At 38.6% G+C, this 22,552-nt stretch overlaps 1 protein-coding gene across 5 annotated transcripts in view; it reads right to left on the bottom strand.

Annotated features, from left to right (window-relative positions):
* Positions 1 to 310: 310 nt before the first annotated feature.
* The window catches only part of AHI1 (Abelson helper integration site 1), a 205,840-nt gene continuing 183,598 nt past the window's right edge, over positions 311 to 22,552 (bottom strand). For all 5 annotated transcript variants that reach the window (XM_068551279.1, XM_068551280.1, XM_068551281.1 and 2 more), the window contains 2 exons: positions 13,837 to 13,939; positions 311 to 1,683 (listed from right to left, as the gene is read on the bottom strand). In XM_068551279.1, the coding sequence (XP_068407380.1) occupies positions 1,681 to 1,683; positions 13,837 to 13,939 (106 nt within the window). In that variant the 3' untranslated portion in view covers positions 311 to 1,680. The remainder of the gene's footprint in view (positions 1,684 to 13,836; positions 13,940 to 22,552) is intronic.

Below are 22,552 nucleotides of genomic sequence, written 5' to 3'. Positions count from 1 at the left end.
CACGAACATAACCCAAGTCTTGCTTTGTCAACAGGACAAAAAAGAAAAGAAATGGGCTTTGAGTAGAAAAAACTTTTCCTGGTGTTTGCCTCAATTGTTATTTTTGCCTTCAGTAGTTGCAATATAAAAATAACCCTTTACTTTATTTTTCATATGAACATTGGGATTTCAGCAAATGTTTAGCTCCTCTGACATATTATTTTATGATCATCTTGATTTAAAATCATTTTGCAACTTGCTGAAATTCTTTGTAATTAAAACCAAAATCAGAGAATCTACACACATCTCAAAACTATGAGCTGAAACTGCAGAGAGTCACATATTTTTATTTTGTTAATTACCAAGTGCACTCACAAGACAGAAGAAACAAGCTTGTACAAGGGTGACTCAAGCTGGCTGGGTCCAGCTGTACCTGAAGCACCGACGTGTGCATCCAGAACAGTGGAGCTTGGTACTATCAGAACACATTTCTGTGCTGATGGCTGAGGGCTTCAGCAGTCATCAATGCCACTCACCACTTTCAAAAATGCCCCCCTCCCCCCAAGTTCTACACAGCAGGGGCATGTTTACCAATTTTCATGCCTCTACAACATGTGCAGGGGTAAGAGTCAAATATATTTCTACTAGAAAATTTTTCACATCGGGTATACATCTGGGCAAAATTTACACCTCAATGCCCAGCACTATTTTTCTCACTTCTTACTTTAATGGAATCAATTGTCTAATTTGGTAAATAAGTTTTCTAATTTTATATTAGTTTTGACCTTCTTGAAGTTAAATATTTTATTGACAGACTTAAAATCACACAGTTTTAAGAAGAGTCAAGTGAAAAACAAAGAGATAAACTTTCCCATTTTATAATATCTCACTTCAAAATATATAGTCACATAGTAATGACACTGTTACTCTGGAACTAAAGAAATAAATAATGCAATGTAAACATTTAAAAACAAGTATTAAGACTAAAATAAATATTAAACAATGTTAAGCCTACAAATCACTTATATGCTTCAAGATGAAATGCTTTCTTTTAAAGGTAAAAAAATTTGGAACACTGTTGCCAGTCTAGCCAAAAACCACTTTTAGTTTATGTGTACCAATTTACACATATGATTCATTCAAAACAAACACATTTGTTACCTTTTAATGCCTTTCTTACTTGCACCATTTTGAATACACAAAATCCTGAAGCTGCTTATCTTTATTTTAAATAAAGTTAAGTTTCAATAGCAGATATTTCATATTCTGAGCATATCATCACACATATAACCACATTACAGATATAATAATATTAAATGATTACTTTACGGACATCCTAACAATGCAAACACTTTTTCCTCATATTTGCTGTGTGGCAATTATGGTGTTTCTTTATTGATTTTTCCAAGAATGGTAATGTAATTTTGATGCAGTTACTAATAAATACAAGTACCAATACTTTGATCAACAGCAAACACAATGGTTTATAACAATTAAGCTCAAAAGGCCACATTTATTTTTCCACCCATACCTTGCTTCTGATTTTTCTAGATTCTTTCATAAGGGTAAGAAATAGTAGAGCCTTCCTTTCTTCCTGGCCATCTGAAATTTCTGAACTCTGAAGAGAAATTCCATTTGGTTTAATTTGTCATTTCATTTCTGTATATTTGGTTCTTTGCCTCTTCATTCTTCTTCAGCTCTTTACTAGGAGAGAATGACACAAAATGTACTAAATGAACTTAAACAATGTCTTCTAGTTACAACAAATCTTAGCATGCCCAGACAACAGCACAAGTAATAAAACACACTATGCAACACACACACACACACACGACCAAAATACTAATTTGTCTTCTTGAACATACTTCTAGTTTAACTTCTAGAATTAACTTCTAGCTTGCCTCTTGAACATACAGTTAAATTAACATATTTTAGCATCACCAGCAGTTGCTTAAGGCCTGATCCAGCACTGACTAGTTAATTTAAGCAAAAAAGAAATACATTTCTCAAATACAGACAATAAGCACTGCAAACCCTCAGTAACTTCCAGAAATTAAGTGCCGGCAATCAGAGTTTATAACATTCTTCATTCACTGGAAAAAAAAATGTCATGGAAGATGCTTCAGGGTTAGTGATTGGAAAGCATATAGGCCATTTTATTAAACAGCACTCTTTCATTTAGTCTATGGCTGTGTCTACTTTTAGAAGTGAGTAAACTATTACAGCTTTTCAAATAAATCCAAAAAATGGTATGTGTCATTTTTGATTGACCAAGATAGTGATGGTTAACTATGTATCTAGATGCAGCTTTGAAATAAAACAAATTATACCATCAATAAAAATCAAGAACCAATAGGCAGATGAAACAAGATATTGCTTCTTTAGAGACCATGTAGTAAGTACACCAAAACTAGAGGGTGATAAACTAGGGGTTGAGCCTGAAATTTTTTGATGCAATTATTTACATATCAGTGATGAGTATCTGGACTTACACAAAACTGTTGTTGTCTTTCCTCTGAACAGAAAGGGTTTAACATTTGGTTGCTCTTAGAAAACAAACTTCAGCCTAAGGATTAGGGCAATCTGATTAGGTGGTGGTCAATTCCATTGATCACTCCTGAGAAAAGTAGAGGCTAGAGCATCATGGCAAAAAAGGATGTGCTAATAACCATTCCCTAACCCTAAACCGGAAGGTTAGGGAACATCTGTGCCTTTAGGGACAGGCCCAATCTTTTACTTTTTAAATTTATTTTTTTGAAGTATATTTGATTTACAATGTTGTGTTAATTTCTGCTGTACAGCGAAGTGATTCAGTTATACATATAGTGTGTGTGTGTGTGTGTGTGTGTATATATATATATATATATGGATATATATATATACATGCACACATTCTTTTTCATATTCTTTTCTGCTATGGTTTATGGCCCAATTTTAAATAAATGGTTGTACTACCTTTCCATATGAGGGAAAAATAATCTTTTGTCAGTCCTTGTTTTCTGATTTTAAATTTGTTAAACCAGTATTATATAATATATAGAAGCCCTGAAATGTTTCAAGTGAACATGCTCACAAATGCAAGTAAGGTAGACTATAAAATGGTACAGCTATGGTGAGGCAAGGTACAATCTCACCAGGGGCAAAAAAGGGCATCACACTGTCCTGGTGTGTATACAGGTACAGCATATAAAACTTGCCTCAAATTAGGGTCTGATAAAAGTGGGGAAGAAAAAGCTCAAATGGATGCTGAGCACAAGTCACCCAGAGACCCTATAAACAGGGTCTGTTCCTTGCAGACCCTGTTCTGCAAGGAACAGTGAGGAAGGTAAAGGACCTTAGAGGAGTAACGAGGCAAACAGGGTGAGAGGAGGAGTTTATGATAGTGGTAGGACAAAACCGAGGAAGAAAAACAGAAAAGGGAGGGGGAGGAGGAGGAGAACAGCTGGAAATGAGTGAGATGGATCCTGCACAAGACAGTAGGACAAGTTAAATCAATCAGACTGAGGCTGCATTGTGAGAAGTAAACACGGGAGCCAGGAGGACCCTCAAGAGAGGGAACCTGAAGAGAAACTTAACTGGAAAAAGCTAAAGAAGGCAGTAAAGATAACATATTTAAGGGAAATGACTCAGACTAAGAAGAGGAAGGAACACTGAATACAGAAAGACAAAGACTATCTATGAAAGGGAGAAAGGGGACAGAATAAAAGGAAAAGGAGAAGAGACTGCCAAGTGCACACCTTGGACAAGGAAAGCCCCCTTCTGACAACAGGGAACAAGCAAGAGGGACAGAGCAGCACGATGATGGCTGCTGACAGCACAGGGACCGAACACCTAAGAGGCAGCAGAGACTTGCTGACAAGGGGAGAGATGTCATCTAACCAAGACACCAGCATGAAAACAAATCCAGGCTTTCTCTGTGGTATCTCCTCATAAAGTATCCCCGTAACATAACAGAGGGAGAGAGTAACAGAGTGAGGGCCGATAAAGGCAAATCATATGAAAAGAGAAAGGAAAATCTCATAGCAGGATTTTAAAAATGAGTATGAAACCAGGTTAGTGTTTGTGTGTATGTTATGTGTGAAAAATAAGATTCCTAAAAATACTGTGCCCTACTCCACAAGAAATTCAATCCAATGAGTATTCCCTGAAGTTTTACTATGTGGCCAGACACCAGGCTAAGTACTGGGGAGAGAAAATGTGAGCATGCTATAGCCCCCGCCTGCAAGTACTTACCATTTAATCAGAGTTAAAAGGCAAAGCATGAGGGACCTTCAAGATGGTGGAGGAGTGAGAGGTGGAGATCACCTTCCTCCCCACAAATATATCAGAAATACATCTACATGTGGAACAACTCCTACAGAACACCTACTGAACGTTGGCAGAAGACCTCAGACTTCCCAAAAGGCAAGAAACTCCCCGTGTACCTGGGTAGGGCAAAAGAAAAAAGAAAAAACAGAGACAAAAGAATAGGGACGGGACCCGCACCAGTGGGAGGGAGCTGTGAAGGAGGAAAGGTTTCCACACACTAGGAAGCCCCTTCGCGGGCGGAGACTGTGGGTGGCAGAGGGGGGAAGCTTCAGAGCCACGGAGGAGAGCGCAGCAACAGGGGTGCAGAGGGCAAAGCAGAGAGATTCCCGCAAAGAGGCTCGGTGCCGAGCAGCACTCACCAGCCCGAGAGGCTTGTCTGCTCAGCCGCCGGGGCGGGCGGGGGCTGGGAGCTGAAGCTCGGGCTTCAGTCGGATCCCAGGGAGAGGACTGGGGTTGGCGGCGTGAACACAGCCTGAAGGGGGCTAGTGCGCCACAGCTAGCCAGGAGGGAGTCCGGGAAAAAGTCTGGAGCTGCCTAAGGGGCAAGAGACCATTGTTTCAGGGTGCGCGAGGAGAGGGGATTCAGAGAACCACCTAAATGAGCTCCAGAGACGGGAACAAGCCGTGGCTATCAGCACGGACCCCAGAGACAGGCATGAGATGCTAAGGCTGCTGCTGCTGCCACCAAGAAGCCTGTGTGCGAGCACAGGTCACTATCCACACCTCCCCTCCCGGGAGCCTGTGCAGCCCGCCACTGCCAGGGTCCCGTGATCCAGGGACAACTTCCCCGGGAGAACTCACGGCGCGCCTCAGGCTGGTGCAACGTCACACCGGCCTCTGCCGCTGCAGGCTCGCCCCACACTCCGTACCCCTCCCTCCCCCCGGCCTGAGTGAGCCAGAGCCCCCGAATCAGCTGCTCCTTTAACCCCGTCCTGTCTGAGCAAAGAACAGACGCCCTCAGGTGACCTACACGCAGAGCAGAGCCTGAACCTACACGCAGAGGCGGGGCCAAACCCAAAGCTGAACCCCAGGAGCTGTGCGAACAAAGACGAGAAAGGGAAATCTCTCCCAGCAGCCTCAGGAGCAGCAGATTAAATCTCCACAATCAAACTGATGTACCCTGCATCTCTGGAATACCTGAATAGACAATGAATCATCCCAAAATTGAGGCGGTGGACTTTGGGAGCAACTGTAGACTTGGGGTTTGCTTTCTGCCTCTAACTTGTTTCTGGTTTTATGTTTATATTAGTTTAGTATTTAGAGCTTATTATCATTGGTAGATATGTTTATTGATTTGGTTGCTCTCTTCCTTTTTTTTTTTTTTTTTTAAATTATTTATTTATTTATTTATTTATTTATTTATTTATTTATTTTTGCTGTGTTGGGTCTTCGTTTCTGTGCGAGGGCTTTCTCTAGTTGCGGCAAGTGGGGGCCACTCTTCATCGCGGTGCGCGGGCCTCTCACTATCGCGGCCTCTCTGGCTGCGGAGCACAGGCTCCAGATGCGCAGGCTCAGTAGTTGTGGCTCACGGGCCTAGCCGCTCCGCGGCATGTGGGATCTTCCCAGACCAGGGCTCGAACCCATGTCCTCTGCATTGGCAGGCAGATTCTCAACCACTGCGCCACCTGGGAAGCCCTCCTTTTTTTTATATATATAGACATATATATATATATTTTCCTTTTTCTCTTTTTGTGAGTGTGTATATGTATGCTTCTTTGTGTGATTTTGTCTGTATAGCTTTGCTTTTACCATTTGTCCTACGGTTCTGTCTGTCCGTTTTTTTTCCTTTTTTTTGTATAGTTTTTGGCGCTTGTTATCACTGGTGGATTTGTTTTTAGGTTTGGTGGCTCTCTTCTTTCTTTCATTTTTTTAAATTGCATTTTTATTTTTTATTTTAGTAAATTTATTTTATTTTATTTTCTCCTTTCTTTCTTTCTTTTTTTGTGCTCCCTTTTCTTCTGAGCTGTGTGGCTGACAGAGTCTTGGTGCTCTGGCTGGGAGTCAGGCCTGAGGCTCTGATGGGGGAGAGCCGAGTTCAGGACACTGGTCCACAAGAGACCTCCCAGCTCCACGTAATATCAAACGGTGAAAGCTGTCCCAGAGATCTCCATCTCAATGCTAAGACCCAGCTCTGCTCAATGACCAGTAAGCTACAGCGCTGGACACCCTACGCCAAACAACTAGCAAGACAGGAACACAACCCCACCCATTAGCAGAGAGGCTGCCTAAAATCATAATAAGGCAACAGACAACCCAAAACATGCCACCAGACGTGGACCTGTCCACCAGAAACACAAGATCCAGCCTCATCCACCAAAACACAGGCACTAGTCCCCTCCACCAGGAATCCTACACAACCCACTGAACCAACCTTAGCCACTGGAGCAGACACCAGAAACAACGGGAACTACGAACCTGCAGCCTGCTGAAAGGAGACCCCAAACACATTAAGTTAAGAAAAATTAGAAGACAGAGAAATACACAGCAGATGAAGGCACAAGGTAAAAACCCACCAAACCAAACAAATGAAGAGGAAACAGGCAGTCTACCTGAAAAAGAATTCAGAGTAATGATAGTAAAGATGATCTAAAATCTTGAAAACAGAATGGAGAAAATACAAGAAACGTTTAACAGGGAACTAGAAGAACTAAAGAGCAAACAAACAATGATGAACAACATAATAAATGAAATTAAAAATTCTCTAGAAGGAATCAATAGCAGAATAACTGAGGCAGAAGAACAGATAAGTGACCTGGAAGATAAAATACTGGAAATAACTACTGCAGAGCAGAATAAAGAAAAAAGAATGGAAAGAATTGAGGACAGTCTCAGAGACCTCTGGGACATTTAACGCACCAACATTCAAATTATAGGGGTCCCAGAAGAAGAAGAGAAAAAGAAAGGGACTGAGAAAATATTTGAAGAGATTATAGTTGTAAACTTCCCTAATAAGGGAAAGGAAATAGTCAATCAAGTCCAGGAAGCACGGAGAGTCCCATAAGGATAAATCCAAGGAGAAACATGCCAACACACATATTAATCAAACTTCAAAAATTAAATACAAAGAAAAAATATTAAAAGCAGCAAGGGAAAAACAGCAAAAAATATACAAGGGAATCCCCATGAGGTTAACAGCTGATCTTTCAGCAGAAACTCTGCAAGCCAGAAGGGAGTGACAGGACATATTTAAAGTGATGAAAGGCAAAAACCTACAACCAAGATTACTCTGTCCAGCAAGGATCTCATTCAGATTCGACGGAGAAATTAAAACCTTTACAGACAAGCAAAAGCTAAGAGAATTCAGCACCACCAAACCAGCTTTACAACAAATGCTAAAGGAACTTCTCTAGGCAGGAAACACAAGAGAAGGAAAAGATCTACAATAACAAAGCCAAAACAATTAAGAAAATGGTAATAGGAACATACATATCAATAATTACCTTAAATGTAAATGGTTTAAATGCTCCAACCAAAAGACACAGACTGGCTGATTGGATACAAAAACAAGACCCATATATATGCTGTCTAGAAGAGACCCACTTCAGACCTAGGGACAAATATAGACTGAAAGTGAGGGCATGGAAAAAGATATTCCTTGCAAACGGAAATTGAAAGAAAGCTGGAGTAGCAATTCTCATATCAGACAAAACAGACTTTAAAATAAAGACTATTACAAGAGACAGAGAAGGACACTACATAATGATCAAGGGATCAATCCAAGAAGAAGATATAACAATTGTAAATATTTATGCACTTAACATAGGAGCACCTCAATACATAAGGCAAATACTAACAGCCGTAAAAGGGGAAATCGACAGTAACACAATCATAGTAGGGGACTTTAACACCCCACTTTCACCAATGGACGGATCATCCAAAATGAAAATAAATAAGGAAACACAAGCTTTAAATGATACATTAAACAAGAGGGACTTAATTGATATTTATAGGACATTCCATCCAAAAACAACAGAATACACATTCTTCTCAAGTGCTCATGGAACATTCTCCAGGATAGATCATATCTTGGGTCACAAATCAAGCCTTGGTAAACTTAAGAAAACTGAAATTGTACCAAGTATCTTTTCTGACCACAACGCTATGAGACTGGATATCAATTACAGGAAAAAATCTGTAAAAAATAGAAACACATGGAGGCTAAACAATACCCTACTAAATAACCAAGAGATCACTGAAGAAATCGAAGAGGAGATCAAAAAACACCTAGAAACAAATGACAATGAAATCACGACAACCCAAAACCTACGGGATGCAGCAAAAGCAGTTCGAAGAGGGACGTTTATAGCAATACAATCCTACCTCAAGAAACAAGAAACATCTCAAATAAACAACATAACCTTACACCTAAAGCAATTAGAGAAAGAAGAAGAAAAAAACCCCCAAAGTTAGCAGAAGGAAGGAAATGATAAAGATCAGATCAGAAATAAATGAAAAAGAAATGAAGGAAACGATAGCAAAGATCAATAAAACTAAAAGCTGGTTCTTTGAGAAGATAAACAGAATTGATAAACCATTAGCCAGACTCATCAAGAAAAAAAGGGAGAAGACTCAACAGACTTAGAAATGAAAACAGGAGAAGTAACAACTGACACTGCAGAAATACAAAGGATCATGAAAGATTACTACAAGCAACTATATGCCAATAAAATGGACAACCTGGAAGAAATGGACAAATTCTTAGAAAAGCGCAACCTCCCGAGACTGCACCAGGAAGAAATAGAAAATATAAACAGACCAATCACAAGCAATGAAATTGAGACGGTGATTAAAAAACTTCTAACAAACAAAAGCCCAGGACCAGATGGCTTCACAGGCGAATTCTATCAAACATTTAGAGAAGACCTAACACCTATCCTTCTCAAACTCGTCCAAAATATAGCAGGGGAGGAACACTCCCAAACTCCTTCTATGAAGCCACCATCACCCTGATACAAAAACAGACAAAGATGTCACAAAAAAGAAAACTACGGGCCAATATCACTGGTGAACATAGATGCAAAAATCCTCCACAAAGTACTAGCAAACAGAATCCAGCAGCACATTAAAAGGATCATACACCATGATCAAGTGGGGTTTATCCCAGGAATGCAAGGATTCTTCAATATACGCAAATCACTCAATGTGATACACCATATTAACAAACTGAAGGAGAAAAACCATATGATCATCTCAATAGATGCAGAGAAAGCTTTTGACAAAATTCAACACCCACTTATGATAAAAACCCTCCAGAAAGTAGGCACAGAGGGAACTTACCTCAACATAATAAAGGCCATATAAGACAAACCCACAGCCAACATTGTCCTCAATGGTGAAAAACTGAAACCATTTCCACTAAGATCAGGAACAAGACAAGGTTGCCCACTCTCACCACTATTATTCAACATAGATTTGGAAGTTTTAGCCACAGCAATCAGAGAAGAAAAAGAAATAACAGGAATCCAAGTCAGAAAAAGACGAAGTAAAACTGTCACTGTTTGCAGATGACATGATACTATACATAGAGAATCCTAAAGATGCTACCAGAAAACTACTAGAGCTAATCAATGAATTGGGTAAAGTAGGAGGATACAACATCAAGGCACAGAAATCTCTTGTGTTGCTATACAGTAATAATGAAAAATCTGAAAGAGAAAATAAGGAAACAGTCCCATTTACCACTGCAGCAAAAAGAATAAAATACCTAGGAATAAACCTACCTAAGGAGACAAAAGACCTGTATGCAGAAAACTGTACGACAATGATGAAAGAAATTAAAGATGATACAAACAGATAGAGAGATATACCATGTTCTTGGATTGGAAGAATCAACACTGTGAAAACGACTACACTGCCCAAAGCAATCTACATATTCATGCAATCTCTATCAAACTACCAATGGCATTTTTCGCAGAACTAGTACAAAAAATTTCACAATTTGTATGGAAGCACAAAAGACCCCGAATAGCAAAAGCAATCTTGAGAAAGAAAAATGGAGCTGGAGGAATCAGGCTCCCGGACTTCAGGCTATACTGCAAAGTTACAGTAATCAAGACAGTATGGTACTGGCACAAAAACAGCAATATAGATCAGTGGAACAGGATAGAAAGCCCAGAGATAATGCCACGCACATATGGTCACCTTATCTTTGATAAAGGAGGCAAGAATATACAATGGACAAAAGACAGCCTCTTCAGTAAGTGGTGCTGGGAAAACTGGACAGCTACATGTAGAAGAATGAAATTAGAACACTCCCTAACACCATACACAAAAATAAACTCAAAATGGATTAAAGACCTAAATGTAAGGCCGGACACTATAAAATTCTTAGAGGAAAACATAGGCAGAACACTCTGACATAAATCACAGCAGGATCCTTTTTGACCCACCTCCTAACGAAATGGAAATAAAAACAAAAATAAACAAATGGGAACTAATAAAACTTAAAAGCTTTTGCACAGCAAAGGACACTATAAAAAAGATGAAAAGACAACCCTCAGAATAGCTGCAAATGAAGCAACTGACAAAGGATTAATCTCCAAAATATACAAGCATCTCATGCAGCACAATATCAAAAAAACAAACAACCCAATCCAAAAATGGGCAGAAGACCTAAATAGACATTTCTCCAAAGAAGACATACAGATGGCCAAGAAGCACATGAAAAGCTGCTCAACATCACTAATTATTAGAGAAATGCAAATCAAAACTATAATGAAGTATCATCTCACACCGGTTAGCATGGGCATCATCAGAAAATTTACAAACAACAAATGCTGGAGAGGGTGTGGAGAAAAGGGAAGCTTCTTGCACTGTTGGTGAGAATGTAAATTGATACAGCCACTATGGAGAACAGTATGCAGGTTCCTTAAAAAACTAAAAATAGAATTACCATAGGACCCAGCAATCCCACTACTGGGCATATACCCAGAGAAAACCATAATTCAAAAAGACACATGCACCCCAATGTTCATTGCAGCATTATTTACAATAGCCAGGTCATGGAAGCAACCTAAATGCCAATCGACATACGAATAAAGAAGATGTGGTACATATATACAAAGGAATATTACTCAGCCATAAAAAGAAACGAAATTGGGTCATTTGTAGAGACGTGGATGGACCTAGAGACTGTCATACAGAGTGAAGTTAGAAAGAGAAAAACAAATATTGTATATTAACGCATATATGTGAAATCTAGAAAAATGGTACAATGAACCGGTTTGCAAGGCAGAAATAGAGACACAGATGTAGAGAACAAACGTGTGGCCACCAAGAGGGGAACGCGGGGGGCAGGGGTGGGATGAATTGGGAGATTGGGATTGACATATATACACTAATATGTATAAAATAGATAAGTAATAAGAATCTGCTGTATAAAAAATAAATAAAATTCAAAAAACAAAAAGCAAAGAAAAATAAAGAAATGATCAAGTGTGTATATATATCAATATATGCTGAGTAGAAAAATTAGAAAATACACACAGGAAAATGAAGGAAAAAAAATCACTACAATTCCACCACTTAGCGATAACTACTGACATTTATTGATGTATATTGTTCCATATTTCATGCATATGTTATATAAAAACTATTTTATAATCATCCTTCTTTAACTTAAAAATGTTTCATTCTTTCCACATCTAGGAACATATTTCTATAATATTTTCACTATTTGAAATAGTCACATGGTGTTCTATTATATAAATGTTTCATAATTTAATCAATCCTGGGCTTCCCTCGTGGCACAGTGGTTAAGAATCCGCCTGCTAATGCAGGGGACACGGGTTCGAGTCCTGGTCCGGGAAGATCCCACATGCCACGGAGCAACTAAGCCCGTGCACCACAACTACTGAGCCTGCGCTCTAGAGCCCGCGAGCCACAACTACTGAGACCTCGTGGCACAACTAACGAAGCCCGGACGCCTAGAGCCCGTGCTCCGCAACAAGAGAAGCCACCGCAATGAGAAGCCCGCGCACCACAACAGAGAGTAGCCCCCGCTCGCCACAACTAGAGAAAGCCTGCACGCAGCAATGAAGACCCAACGCAGCCAAAAAAAATAAATGATAATAAATTAAAATAATAATAATAATTTAATCAATCCTTTATTCATAGAAATTGAATATTTTTCCTTCTATTTTTAAAACACTGCTTGAAGGAGTAGCCTTTTAACTGAATCTCTGCAGGTATACTTAAACATTTTCCTATAGTAAATTCCTGGAAGTGGAATATTCAGGTCAAAAGACATGAACAATTTGAAAACTTAAAATAAACAAGTATTACCAAGCTATACTCCACAAAGGATTGTTTTAATATATACTTATTACCAGCAGCATATGAGGAAACCCACTTCCCCACACTCTCATCAACACAAGGTTGTATCAGTTTGAAGCTTGCTGCCATTTTCTGAGGGAAAAATACCATCTCATTTATTGTTTTAATTTGATCACTGTAATTGGACATTTTTTGTGTGTTCACTGCTATTTATATATATATATATCCCTTTAAGAATGTCCTATGCACCCCGTTTGCCAGTTCTCCTACTGATATACTTCTTTTCCCTTTTGACTTTTTAGAGCTTTTTGTAAGTTAAGGGTATTAACGCTTCGTCTGTCACATATTTTGTGAAATTCTTCCTGATGCCAGCTTACTGGTTGTTTTTAGATTCTGTTTATGGCATTTTTTTCTCTTTGACATAAATGATTTTAAAGTTTCTATTATTTGGAGCTAAAAACCTGTTTCAAAATATGTTTTCTGATTCTGGTATCAATGATAAAAAGTCATTCCTTAACACCCATGATTATAAAACTATTGATTTATAAACTTTCTGTATAATGAGATTTTATTTTTTGCCATCAAAATCTAAAAATACTTATGAAAAATTTGAATCTAATTCTCATTAAGTATCAATTTCATAAAAGTGTACGTGATAGAGTTTAACATTTTCACTTCCAGCAGACAATCTTCACTTCTAGTAATAGAGAAAACAAGGTCGCCTTCTTTAGAGAGTCCTTTCCTGTCCTTCTTATACTTTATCTCTCACCAGAAAACATCATCATTCAAACTCATTTTGTCTCACTTGCCTGTCTCAGTGGAAAAAGTAGCCCCACCTTCTTGTTTCAAATTCTACTCTTTTAATTATTCTCCTTATCCTATACCTTGACTGGCTCTTCTCAAGGGGCTCTTTGCTCTGGGGTTATAAATATTCTTGTCATTCCCTCCTGTATAAAGATCTTCCCTACATCCTGTGTTTTCCACTAGTTTCTGCACAGCTTTTTCTTTCCTTTGAAGTCCAACTTCTGGGAGAAGAAGCCTTTCCTGACGGGCCTTCTCCCTATGGGCTGGAGACAATCTGACTCATGCTTCCAGGACCCTCCATTCAAAACCCTCTTCTCCCAGGTCACAAACAGCCTCTTGGTTGCAAATCCCAAAGGCATTTTTCAGTCCTTATTTTACTTCTGCTGTCTTTGATATTTGTCCTTGTTGACCATGCCTTTCCTAAACCTTCCTGTTGACTCCGTGACATGACTGTCTCCTGGTTTCCTCTTACCTCTATGAGGGTGACTGTCCGGCCGGTTTGTTCGTTCTTCTTCCCCTGCATATCCATGATGTGTCTGCGGTCCTCAAGGCTCTGTTCTCTGCCCACCTCAGAACTGCAGGAGGGGAAGATTGGAGACAAGGAGCCAGTGAGAAAGCTGCTGCAACAGCTCAGATGGGGCTCGGATTTAGGCAAGTGGCAGTGGGAATAAAAAGGGGAGATAAATGGGAGGATCTGAGAGAAAAATATTCGACAGATGACATGAGCGATTATATATGTGGGTGGGCAGCAGGGAGTCACTGAAAATAACGTAGAGATAATAAACCTTAGCTGGTTGGGCTCCTTTTTACTGTATGAAGGGACAAGAATAAAATAAATTTTACTTCTTTCAGAAAAATACTAGCTGCCTGGGAGAAACCAGGAAGTTTTTATCAAATTAAATAGAAGAAAGTGTGTGTGTGTGTGTGTGTGTGTGTGTAAAAGAGCAGGAGATTCCTTACTGACAAAGAAGGGGTGAAGGAAGTTTATGCATAAGAAAACAGTGATATCCTGACCTGTGGGATGGGGAATGCAGCTTTTCAAATGGTTCAACAGTAACAATAACATAGAAAACAAATATTTTGTGGATGAGTGTTTAGTAATGCAAGTTACGTTAGAAAAAAGAAAATACAAAAACAATAAAAAAAGGGAAATTCAAAGAATAGAAGGCAGTGCCCCCTTTCTAGGATGTCTAGGAATGGTGGGAGACATCACAACAGAGCTTGAAAAAGGTACAAGAATTTCAAAATCAGGCAATAAGGAGGACTGAACAGTGACTGCTGTGGACTGAATTGTATTCTTTCACAGGCTGAAGCCCTAACCCCCAAAGTGTATATATCTGGAGATCGGGCCTTTCAGGAGGTAATTAAAGTTAAAGGAGGTCATAAGGGTGAGACCCTAAGCCACAGGACTGGTGTCCTTATAAGAAGAGGAAGAGACACCAGAGAGCTCTTTCTCTCCACACATGCACAGAGGAAAGGCCATGTGAGGACACAGCAAGAAGCTGGCCACCTGCAAGGCAGGAAGAGAGGCCTCACCAGAAACCAGCCCTGTTGGAACCTTGATCTTGAATTTCCAGGCTCCGGAACTATGAAAATAATACATTTACATTGTTTAAGCCACCCAGTCGGTGGTACTGTTACAGCAGCCTGAGAAGACTAAAATGGAGATGTCTAAGTAAGTAAAATGAAGTCAGATGACTGAGAAGGAAAAGGGTCAGAAGCCACAAAGATGAAAGAACAAATAAAGTACGTCTAGAAAGGAGGAAAATGATGAGAGAGAAAGGAAAAGTTGAGTTCTGAAGCAAAAAGCATCAATAACTTACTGCCTATCTCCAGGGAACCTACACCTTAGCATTAAAGTAAAAATTCAAATGTCTGTGGTTGCCAGGGTGACAAGGAGAGCGAGGAAAGCAAGCCAGGAATAATACGGCAGGACCCTGGTAAACTGGAGAGTGGATGACTCATCTTAGGGAGGGGACCACTAACTCAGCTCCAGTGGATGGAAGCCAGCAAAGAATGTGGAGCTGTGGTCCAGAACTTCAAAAGAAATAAGAAATCTACATTTATGTGAAATCTTTGTACTTGGGCAACTGGTAAGATTACAGACACAGTGGACCTGGACTGTATCTTGCTGGCAGGCCCAATTAAAAAATATATATATATTTTTGGTCTGTGCATTCCCCCACCCTGTAGAGTACCCTGCTAGTCTCAGGGTATTCCAGGCACTTCCATGCAATTGCGCCTTAGCTCCTGCCATCCTTCTGACTTCTAGGTCCTTTTCTTTTTGTTCACCCTGTCTCTACATGGTTTTTAAGACTTAAATGCTATCTTACATCTTTGGCTTTCCCTGATCACTGTGGGAAAATCAGACCGTGTGATCCTCTCCACCTTTTCTTTCTCATAATGTACATATGATCTAACAGAAAGCTACCCTGAAAAATACAACATCTGGACTTTTGCTTGCATCCAAGATGAAGTAACAGGGACCAGATTTACTGCTAACCTAAAACAACCAAAAAAATTGGGCAAAACATATGAAATAATTTTCAAGACATTGAATCACAGGCAACAAAGGAAAGTGATACCCAAGAAATGGAAAATAAATGAGATGAGCCCTATGACTGCGCAGCTTACTGCCTTGAGAGCTTCCAGGCCACAGCACAGGGGGATGGAAACTGTGTAGAGCCTGGCGGACTCCCTGAGTGAGTGCTAGGAGTCTGAGGAGACCAGGTAGGCTATAGTTCACAGACTACCAGAGAGGAGACAGCTTCATAGTGAGAGAACTTGGAGACCTGCAAAGGTTCTCCTCAAGTATTCAGCAGAGTACAGGTGAGAATATACAGCTGAGGAAATTTCCCGAGGCCAGGGACAGTACCTATTCCCATCAGCCAGGATGGAAAACCTCACAACTCAGAACGCATTGGGTAGAATACGCAAAAGGGATTTGTATCAGTAGTGAGGAATAATTAGCCCTAGACTAAACACAGTTCGAGTCCCACCTAACAAATCTAGAAAAAGAAGCACAAATTAAACCCCAAAGAAGCAAAAATAAAGATCAGAGTGGAAATCAATGAAACAAAATAAATAAACAATAAAGAGAAATCAACGAAACAAAGCTGTTCTTTTCAATAAAATTGATAAACCATTTGCCAGGCTGACTGAGGAAAACAGTAAAGAAATAAATTATCAACACTAGGAATTAAAGAGGCAACATTATTACAGATTCTTTCAATATTAAAAAGATAATGAGGGGATATTATGAACAACTTTATGTCAACGAATTCAACCACTTGGATGAAATGGACAAGTTCCTTGAAAGATACAAATTATCAATGCCTATATAAGAAGAAATAGATAACCTTAATAGCTCTACTTCTATTAAACAAATTGAACTTGTAGTTAAAAATCTTCCATAAAAGAATACTCCAGGCCCAGATAGCTTTACTGGTGAGTCTACGCAACATCTGAAGAAGAAATAAAGTGACATCAGTAAAAATGGTGGTGTAAGGACTTCTGAAAAATTTCTCCTCCGAATAAGCTATGAGAAAACTGGCAAGCATGGTTAGAATCAACTTTTTTAGATTCTGGAAATTAGCCAATAGCTTGTAGTAACCCGGAGAATGTTTATTCAAGAAGAATGGTTGACACTTGGTAAGAACAGTGAGCTCTGTGGCATTTTAACTTACCTTATCCCATCCCCACTGTCTGGCTCTGTGGGTACCTTGAAAAGAAGAGCCTGCGTTTATGGTGAAAGCCAGCAACCTGGCAGCCACTGGAAGAAGCAGAACAGGGCTGGAGCTCTTTCAAAGCCTCATTCCCAAGGAACTGTCATTATCTGACCTGTTTGGTGGTTTCCTGGAAGACACCACTTGTAAGGCTGTCTGCATTTGACTTATCTTAGAGCTTGCCTTTTCCCTGGGAGGCAATTACAATTAACTTCAGGGCTGCCTGAGTGGTGGATAACAGTAGGCAAACAACAGACTAACTAAAAGCTTTAAAGGAAAAGCTGGGGGAAGAAGCTGTCCATGAGGGTTTTGAAAAGCTCAGACTTAGTCCTGGGAGTCTAGAAGGTCTTACACATGTGTAGGGCTGTGTGCATGCACAGGAAAGACCTGAGAAGGCCTTAAGCCCTCACCGCTGGCTGACCTTAACACTCTATGCCAACAGGAAGTGAAGGCTAAGACAGAGGTGTCAACTGACTGGCTGGGTGTTGAAGGTGTGCACAGCACACACAGAGCCCCTACCTGGCAAGACTGGGGGACCTACTGGTTCCAGGTGTTTAAGGAAATCGGTTTCCAATTATTAGCTGATCACTAATATAACTGAGCAAAGACTCCTGTGGACAAACACATTACAACTAAAGAATTAAAGAATTTGTTCAGAGAAGTTAACAAACAACGAACAACTACAATAAGTAGCAACAACAACAAACCCTGGGGAGGGGGAAGAATCTAATTTCCAAAGTTGTCACATTATATCATTCAAAATATCCAGTTTTCAATAAAAGGTTACAAGACATGCAAAGAAACAAGAAAGTATGCACCATACAAGGGAAAAAGCAATCAACTGAAATGGTCGCTTAGGAAGCCCAGACATCAGACTTTCTAGACAAAGACTTGAAATCCACTATTATAAATACATTCAAAGAACTCAAGAAAACCATACTTAAAGAACTAACAGAAAGTATGGGAACAACATCTCATCAAATAGAGAATATCAATAAATAAATAGAAATGTATTACAAAAGGAAAAAGTAATATCATATCCTCACAGACTCTTCCAGAAAACTGAAGAGGAGGGAATTCTTCTTAACACATTCCATGAAGCCAGCTTACTCTGATAGCAAAACCAGACTAAGACAGTACAAGAAAATAAAACTATAGACCCATATTTCTCTTGAACAAAATACAAACAACTCTAAATCAAATTTTAGCAAATCAAGTCCACCAATTTATAAAAAGGATAACACACCATGACTAAGTGGGGTTTATTCAAAGAATGAAAAGTTGGTTTAACGTTTGAAAACCAATGTAATTTACCATATTAGCACATTCAAAAAGAAAAATCATATGATTATCTTAGTAGGTGCAGAAAAAGCATCTGACAAAAATCCAACATCCATTCCGGATACAAACTCTCAGCAAACTAGGAAATGAAGGAATAAAGGGCATTTATTAAAAAACCTATGATGATATACTTAGTGGTGAAAGACTGAATGCTTTCCCACTCACTTCCCTTCAGGACAAAAGAAGATAAGAATATATACTCTCATCATTTCTATTCAACATTGTACTGGAGGTTCTAGCCAGTGCAATAAGGAGGGAGGGAGGAAAGGCATCCAGATTGGGAAAGAAGAAGCTAAACTGGCTTTTATATGTATGACTATCTATACAGAAAACCTGGTGAAGTCTACCAGAAAGTTATTAAAACTAACAAGATAGTTTAGTAAGGTAGCATGATACAAGATCAACATACAACAATTAGTAGTATTCTCATAAATTAGCAGCAAACAATTGCAAATTGAAATTGAAAAATAATACCATTTAACAATGAGATATGCAGGAATAAATCAGTCAAATATGTGCAGGACTTATATGCTGAAAACTAACAATCAGTGTTGAGAGAAATTAAAGAAGGCCTAAATAAATGGAGAAATATTTCATGTTAATGAGTCAGATGACTGAAAGTCGACACGTCAGTTCTCCCCAAATGTATCTTTGGATTCAAGGTAATACAAGTTGGGATTCCAGAAGCCTATGTTGTAGAAACAGAAAAACTTATTCTAAACTGATGAGGACATACAAAGGACCCTGAATAGTTAAACCGACTTTAAAAAAGGACAAGACTGGAGGACCAATAATACCTGATTCCAAGACATATTATAAAACTACAGTAATCAAGACCGTGTGTTACTGGTGTAAAGACAGAAGTAGATCAATGGATTAGAATACGTCCAGAAACAGACCTACCCTTATAATGACAAATGATTTTCAATGAAGGTGCAAAGACCACTCAGTTGAGGCATGGCTGTTTTTTCAACAAATGATGCTAGAACAACTGGATATCCAAATGCAAACAAAACAAAACAGAATCCTCTGATCCAAACCTCACATCATATACAAAAATTAACACAAACAGATCATAGACTTATATATGAAACCAATTTGAATTATAAAACTTTTACAAGAAAACATAGGAGAAAACCTTTGTAACTTTGGCAAAGGTTTCTTAGATACTATACTAAAGCATGATATATAAAAGAAAAAAATTGACAAATTGGACTTCATCAAAATAAAAAAAAGTTTGCTTTTCAAAAGCTACTGTTAAAAGAATGAAAAGGCATAACAGAGACCGGGAGAAAATATCCGCAAATCATGTATCTGATAAAGAACATATTTAGAATATATAAGGAACTCTGTGATGTCACACACCTGACAATGGATAATTTTGATTTCAGAAAGGGCGGGCAATGGGAGGAGGAGAAAAAGGCTGAAAAGTGAATAATCAAAAGAAGAAATTAAAAAAAAAAGTTGCAAGTAGTAGGGTATTTTAGGGGAAAAAGGTAAACTAATTTCTTCTCATGAAAAGAAGAAGAAATTGAAGAAGTCTGGAATAGGATTATTATAAAGATGGAAAAATATATAGTGGAGGAGAGATCGGATACTTGGAGTTAACACTTATGGCTGCACTACATTAAGAAGAGATTGCATTCATTCATTCATTCAGTTCACATATGAGTGTTCACAAATAAAGGCCTTTAATATTATTGACCATCTGAATTAACTTCTCTCTGACCAAACCTGTTAATGAAATAAAGCATTCTATGTTTAAAAAAAAAACCCAACAAACTCAAGATAAAATATATTAGTAACTAGGGAACACTAATACTAATTATGGATTATAACATATTTGTAGAAGCTTCATTACAAACTCTGACTTGGGCAGCAGATCATAACATCATAGGGGCATGAGATACAAAAGGTAAAAGTTTAAGACTTTCAAGAAAATGCCTTTAAATTAACCTGTAAAAGTTTCTTCTTGGTATCTTTTTAAGATAAGAGAGTGTAGCTTTATTAAAATGTGTAAAAATTGTTTGCACAGAAGTGACTGACATTTCTGAAAAAAAATTAAAAAGCATAAATGAGACAAGAAATTCAAGTGGAAAGTGGTGAGAGGCAGTCCTATGCGGCTCATTTACAAAGTTTGGTCAACCAACTAATGAGCAGATGTTAGTAACTGAATGGCAAGGCTGCAAAGAAACAAAAAAATTAGCCTCTATCCATTTACTTGGGTACAATGGACTCATTTAAGTAAATTAGAGAAATAAAGAAATGACATACTGGGCTATAGTATTTCCACCTTCAACTTGCCTACAGTTCTTAAGTCATGAGAAATGTATCTTAATTCATCCTTACTTCTAAGAAATTATGAGTACAGGGAAAGCCCAAAGGCTTTAGATGAACTTGAGCATTTAGACATATCTGAACTTCTCATGAAAATTTATTTTCAGAAGCTTCTTAAGTGCTCTATGTTCAAAAAGAGAAGCCAAGCTACCCTGACAGCCTTAGAAACAAGCTGGGATGGTTTTTGAGGCTTTTTTGAATTTTAATCTGGAGAGCATTGTGTGGATCTCTCTGTCACCTGAAAATACATATCCAAAGTAGTCAGAGTGACTACAGAACCTTTCATTCACATATTAGATAAAAGTTCTAAAAAATTTTATAAAAATGTTCATAGAGAGGACTGTTCCCATAATGTATTAAAATATGGTCATTTTTGGTTGTTGAAACAGAGTTTGTCCTCACTGATCCAGCGTATTTTTTACATGGGTGATCTGTCATTGAATATATTCCTCAGAGTCAGTTATTATATGATCAACTATTATGCAAAATTTCAATTGTTCAGAGATGGGAACTGAAAACATACCTGGCAGATATAACAAAAACAAAAAACTGAAAGACCTGGGATGTGTATTTGTGTCGTGTGACAGGCAGAGAGAAAGCATGGAAAGAACAGCAGATTGGGAAACACAGGATCTGTGTTCTGTTACTGGGTCTGCCTCTTACTACCTCCCTCAGATCATGTTTCTCCACATGCAAAAGAGGGGTCAGAGCAATGGTCTGCAGGGAAATGGGGAGACTCAAATGTGATAATGTGAGTGGCTGTGCTCTGATGTCATACAGGGCTATATATAATCATATAATCATCAATATAATTTTATCTCTCAAAAAGAAAGATATTTTAAACTTACAACAAAATGGCATCTTACCAAGGGGCCTAATAACACTGAATATAGTATAAAAAACAAACACACACACACCCCGGTAGTCTGAGAATCAGGAGACTTAGGTCTTGCTTGGTTCAAGCGCTGACATAAATGTGCCTTGTGACATTTGCACAAGGTCTTTCCTCTTAGTTTTCCTGAATGTAAAACAGAGGGAATGTAGAATTTCTAAGGGATCTTCTAGGTCATGATTCTGTGACTCTTAAATACCATTTAAAAATTCTGTTTGTCTTTCATCTGTAGAATGAAATATTATAAAATAATGCACGGTTTTATCTGATAATTCCTGTAAATTAGAGTGTCATTTAAATCAGAATTTCTGAACTGGAAGAGACATATTCTTCAAAATGTCAAAGTGCATAGCAGGGTTAACGAATAAATATTGGTTGGCCCAAAAGTTCATTCGGGTTTTTCTGTAAGATGTTATGGAAACCCCCGAACTTTTTGGCCAACCCAATATTTTCCTGAAGGACATTCAGCAGGGATTCTCTGTGTGCACATGTGTGTAGGCATGCACCCAACATGGGGACAGTGGCGGTGGGATGGGAGGGCACAGCAGACACCTGAGCTGTTCAAGGTTGTTACACTCATGTGATAGTTTGCTAGTGACGTGTGAATATGAAGTCAGGGCTTCAAATTACGTACAAAATGATCTGCAATGATAAAAATTGAGAAGTGCTTTGCAAAGGTTTTTGGTATTTTTTTTTTTTTTGAGGTAAGAGAGAGATTTTCTATTTATGTTATTAAGTAATATAGCAAGTATCAAAAAAATACAAAAACTTCCTAGAGATCTTTTAAAATAAATACTTCAAAAATTGCTCATTTACATTAGGCATTTCTAAGACATATACAATGATAATGTTCTGGGTATTAGCTTTTTTTCTTTAATGCCTCGAAATAGGCA

Source organism: Eschrichtius robustus, chromosome 9, assembly GCF_028021215.1.
Source record: "Eschrichtius robustus isolate mEscRob2 chromosome 9, mEscRob2.pri, whole genome shotgun sequence".
Lineage (NCBI taxonomy): Eukaryota > Metazoa > Chordata > Mammalia > Artiodactyla > Eschrichtiidae > Eschrichtius > Eschrichtius robustus.
This window is presented reverse-complemented; position numbering and strand designations above follow the sequence as displayed.